General features: G+C 40.4%; 1 protein-coding gene across 1 annotated transcript; it reads left to right on the top strand.

The window, feature by feature from the left end:
• The first annotated feature begins 237 nt into the window (after positions 1-237).
• LOC137515128 (transcription factor Jun-like) lies at positions 238-5,081 on the top strand. Its single transcript, XM_068234263.1, has 2 exons — positions 238-495; positions 1,511-5,081. Exon 2 carries the CDS (start codon positions 1,686-1,688, stop codon positions 3,120-3,122), a length of 1,437 nt encoding a protein of 478 aa, XP_068090364.1. The 5' UTR covers positions 238-495; positions 1,511-1,685; the 3' UTR covers positions 3,123-5,081.
• Positions 5,082-5,505: the final 424 nt, after the last annotated feature.

Raw genomic sequence — 5,505 nt, 5'->3', positions numbered from 1 at the left:
TTCAATGCTTTGTTGCATTCTGAGAACTGAAGAAATGGATGAAGAAGGTGACACTCTGCTTAGCTTTAGCTGTATTTCTGTCCATAAAGAGTTAATTGCTCAGCCAGCTGCAGCAGAGAGGAGGTGGGCGGGCTCAGATGACGGCTGTGTGCTGGGAGTTAGGGTTGGGAGGGGTCAGGTGACAGCTCTGAGCTGGGAGTGAGCACGGCTATTCAGTTCACATGCGCAGTACACAGAGGAGAACTGCTGCTGGAACGTGTGATACATACAGGGGATACAGAATTACATGCAACAGGGGGAAAGAGTGCAACACCGGAAGGGGAGAGCAGAAGCTGTACCTTCACTACAGGGTCCACGGAGCAGCAGCAGCACATCTGTGCCTGAGGTGATGTGTGACAGCAGAGGACTTCCCTGCACCTCTGCTCTCCTCTGGACACAGTGACAGCATGGTCATCCTCATCACCTCTGGACAGACCATCAGCTACTGACTGCGGGGTAAGCTTCTGCGTGGGTTCAGCCAGGCATTTGTACGTGCCGCGCTTTCCTTATGACATGAGGAAGTAGACTTTGCAAGCAGGCATGCCCTGATCTGCCGTAATTACAGGGCTAATCTAGTCAGAGTAATCTTTTCCTATTCTGACCACGGCTGCTGCTACCTGCCTACTGTGTGTGCCTGTGTGTATGAATGTATACTATCTATCATAAAATATATACATCTTTCTATCAATATAGCTATATAGTTTGTGTGTATGGCACGTCAATGTTACATTATATCTGATTATAGATTTTCACCATGTGGTTCATATATCCAAGGGTTCAGGGATAAAAATAAACTTTTAATTCGACTTCACATTATTATATTTTTTTTTCTTTTAGCTTTACAGGAAATTGAACTTTGCACAAAGCTAATCAGACTGGGATTGCTTAATCACCTGACATCTTAATTAATTGTTTAAGCTCTTAGGTCAGTTTTGTGCAAAGTTTGGTTAGTGTACCTCATCCCCATTTCCTCATCCAAAAACTGGCAAGTCAAGTTTGACATCTTTAGATCACCTCTCTATTAAGTAGTATTTGGGGTTGATGTCTCAAAGTAAAACACATTTTGAGCTTAAGAAAATAAGTGCCCAATAGTATAAATCTACTAAATATAAAATATATATATATATATATATATATATATATATTTGTTAATGAAAGCAATAGGAAATGCTTGAAACTATTGAGTATGACTGATAACGTTAAACTGTATATGTCAAGAGGTACTTGAGATCATCTTTCATAGCCATGGAGTTACTTGGTGCAAGCTTTAATGAAGAGGTACATACCCATATAATGTAGAGAAACACTGTAGCTAGTCAGATTAGATTATAATCAAATACAATGTTCTTCCATAGGACAGGACTTGTTGGAGCACATCCATACATACTGTACTCTTGATCACATGCTGCATGCTGTTAACACACTATCCTTGTTTAAATTATAGATAATATAGTCTGTTTCTCTCTCATAGGCCAGTCCTGGCAAGAAAAGGAACAGGCTGTGGAGACCGTGAATGGTGGGCTGTTGCTTCCTCGATGTTACAGAGTTTGCGATTGTTTTCCACTACGATATTTAACAATTGCCAAATTATAAATAGACATTGAATCAACACAGTAAAACCTCCTATCAATAAAGGAGGTAAAAGAATGATGATGACCAGCACTACCACCGACCATGTGAAAATGGAGCCGCCATTTTATCACGAGGATCCTTTAAATTTGCAAGATTTTAGCCAAATATCAGCCTATAATGGAAGCTCTCCAGGGGAAACCTCAGCAGCTCACCCAGCTAGTGGAGCAGAAACTGGAGTCCGGTACACCCCAGAACATAAACTGATAAATGCTAATATTATAATCCAAGCAAGCAACTTGAAAAAGAAGGCAATGGCTGCAGCCACGGCAGCGGTTATACCTCCAGCTGTTATCCCTGCAGCTGTTATTCCTGCAGGTTTCTCTGAGGTGATAACCCGAAGTGCTGATGTAATGAAATTGTTACAGAGTGCAAATGGTGGTCTGCCTGATGCTGCCGGGGGTAACCGTGAAGTTATAGTTGGGAGTAATCTCAATCCAGTACCAGCTACAGAAGGTGGCCCCATAACAGTGGCTGCCGGAAATAGCACAGGTAACAATGGTGCAGCTTCAGCAGATGTGTCTCTTCTCCCTTCAGTGGCATCAGCTGCATTAAACCTACTCAAGCTTTCTCCACCAGAACTGGAGCATCTCTTAATTCAGGCTGCCAGTCCTGGGCTTTCAGCCACTGCTAGCAACAATCCCAGTCCAGCTCCTACTGTCACTGCACAGCAGGGCACAGCTGTAGCCACTACCACAGTTCCACATCCATTCCTATATCGCAACCAACAAATGATCACACAAGAGCAAGAAGGATTTGCAGATGGATTTGTTAAGGCTTTAGCAGACCTACACAAACAAAATCAGTTGCTGGGAGCACCGATTTCTCCATCTGCTCTTGCCACCAATTCCCCACCTTACCCGTCCCGCACTTTGCATCCATCTGGAGAGGTACCAGTGTACACCAATCTCAGTAACTTTAACCCAACAGCAGCTGCTGCACAGCTTAGTCCTCCTCTGCCCCAACCACCACCTCCTGCCCCCTATACTGGAAATGCAGCCAGTACTACCCCTGTAGTACAGCTCCACTTTCCTGGACTCAACAGGTTACATACAGTTCGAGGTCCTCTGGATGAGCCACAAACGGTACCTGATGTGTCACAGTCTGTGGGTTCCTCTGCTGGTAGTGGGGGTGGAGGTGGTGACACAAGCACACCTCCATCACTATCACCAATTGATCTGGAGTCTCAAGAGAGGATCAAAGCAGAAAGGAAAAGACTGAGGAACCGGATTGCTGCCTCTAAATGTCGCAAGAGGAAGCTGGAGCGTATTGCACGCCTGGAGGAGAAGGTGAAAGTACTTAAGTCTCAGAACTCTGACCTGGCCTCCACTGCCAGTCTTCTGCGAGAACAAGTATCCCAGCTCAAACATAAAGTAATGAGCCATGTCACTAGTGGTTGTCAGATAGCGGTGGCCAAGGCCTCTCCAGGCTCAAAAACAGGAGACAGCTGCTAAAAAGTTACAGCCGAATGTCTATTCTAATGATGGCAGGGACTTCCACAAAGTAGTGGAGTGACAGCGGAGCTAGTCTTGTGAAGAGTGGGTTACTGCATTTCCTTAATTTGGATGACTTGCCTTGTTTTCATTTTTTCCTTTTTCTTCGGCAAGCTGATTGGGGGCAGGGGGATGTCAGAACCAACACGTGAAAAGTTTAACAATGTTTTGATCAAATAATAGAATTGCACACAGTGAGTATGTATGCCTGAAGACAAGGCTTTGTTGTATACAACCTCTAGAGTCACAGAATTTTCCGCCAGTGTGCTGAATGATTTTATTTTTCTTTATAGAATGGCAATGTGTGAAAGGAAGGAGACCTGTTGTAAGGGTACGTTTGCTATAACCAGCAAAATAATCAGAAAGGATTATAATTATTCTATAGAGTGACATTGAGCCTCTAAGAATGAGCTTAGACAACCCCTCCCTTCTACTCAGACTTTAACTGGCTGGACCTGTTCGGATATGTTGCTCTAAAAACACCAGTAACTCTGTACTGTATACAACAGTAAAAAAGGGATATAAAATGAGGGTTAATGTGGATATCAAAGGGCCATTACATGTTGCTGAGGATCGATATTAAGCTAGTCTCTTTGAAGCCTGGGGCTGACTGGAGAAGTGAAATGCAAATAGACTTCTTACTTATGTAAACTTTTTATTTTGATGTGCAGTGCCAAATCTTTGTAATTGGTCCAATCGATCCTTATCATAGGGCAGTTATTTTGAAACAGGTTAGTGGGTTAAAGTAAATGACTCTGAAAAGTATTTACTTTTATGGTATAGTGCATTTGGTATTTTTTCTTCTTTTAGTATTCACAATTTTAAGATGGTGAAAATGCATCCACGGTTAGTGTTTGAACAGAAATTTGAGACAACCTTACAAAAAATGTTCTGTAAATTCCCCATGTCTCTATTTGAGTATATGTCATGAAATTACCATTTGTAGGTTACTGTTAAAACAGCTTTCAGATCAGCTCATTACAAGAGCAACATGATATCAGACTTGTGCATCTTGCCCCAACTTCTCCAACTACAAAAACAATATTAAAAGCACTGTGATTTGCTATGGTGGATTGGATCTAATGTACATGTAATGAGTATATGTACGTGTTTAAATATAGATTGATAGTTTTAATACACTTATAAGATGGAACTGTTTTTAAGACACAACAGTGGGTGCTTTTCATACATTTCTTTAAAAGGTATTGGAACAATAGTTGAATCAGATTGCTTAGACTGGAAAACTATATTTTATTTATTGCTATCAGTCTTAAGCAAAACACTGAGTATTTTTTTGTCTTAAGCTTTCTGGATATTGCACTAAATCTATTTTGTATACTTAAAGTGATGTGTATTACTTCCCAAACCTAATGTTTATTTAATTTAGAAAAGCATGAACTGTGTTGCTTTCCACCATGGAGTTGAACTTGGGTACCATTATGTCCGGGGATCAGAATTCTGTATCGGAGCACAGAAATGATCCCTCTTGTAATGTTAAAGTTTATTGAGAAATGTACCCATGCAGATCACTGCCAAGCATCATGCTAATAATGCAGGCTGACCAAATGTATATGTATTTGGGTGGGTCAGCAACTATTCATCCTAAAATGGGGATTTTTATAAACATATGGTTGCAGCACTATTCCGGTGTGTTGCCCATTTTACAAATTCCAAACCATGACTTCATGTAGTACTATATCACATTTGTTCTCACGTTTTTATTATTTTAATATTTAACTTATAGGTGACAGTATTTAAAAATAGTACATTTCCAAACCATAAACGGTTAAATGCCCTTACCTAAAATGTAAATGTTCAATATTTTATCTGCCACACTTTCAAAGAAAGAAAAACCTCTGATCTCTGATAAATGTTTTTATGCTATATATATATATTTATTTTCTAAATATGTCTTGTATTTTTGCTAGAATTTGAAGTGTGTGTGTGTGTATATATATATATATATATATCTCTGGACATTGCATATTGTTTCCAATTTGCAGTTAAGACGTAAATGCTCATAGAAGGAAAGAGGAGAACTTGTTGGTTAGGAATGTTTTTGTAGTTTGCTTCGGTTTGTCTGATTTTGAGTTTTGGAGTGGTTTCCCTTTTATCTATGGGCATTGAAAATCTATTTATTTATTGAAACTTGAACTTTTGGGGGGTTGGAAGACATCTATTTTTGTAGCAAGTGGTTTTAAAAGAGGCTAACTTTGCAAGAGAGGAACAAGTGATGCCTCAGCCAGCCTCTCACTTTTTTTTTTTGTAATGTGTACATTCCAGCTGGCTGTGCTGAATGTGTCAAACAGATCACACATCAGTACTTTCACAAGTGACAAGTAAA

The sequence above is a fragment of the Hyperolius riggenbachi genome, chromosome 1 (assembly GCF_040937935.1).
Source record: "Hyperolius riggenbachi isolate aHypRig1 chromosome 1, aHypRig1.pri, whole genome shotgun sequence".
Taxonomy (NCBI): Eukaryota; Metazoa; Chordata; class Amphibia; order Anura; family Hyperoliidae; genus Hyperolius; species Hyperolius riggenbachi.
Note: the sequence above shows the minus strand (reverse complement) of the source record. Positions and strands in the feature narration are given on the sequence as shown.

Excerpts from the sequence above, each read along its gene's own strand:
- LOC137515128 (XM_068234263.1), top strand. The coding sequence starts at position 1,686 with ATGATGATGACCAGCACTACCACCGACCATGTGAAAATGGAGCCGCCA.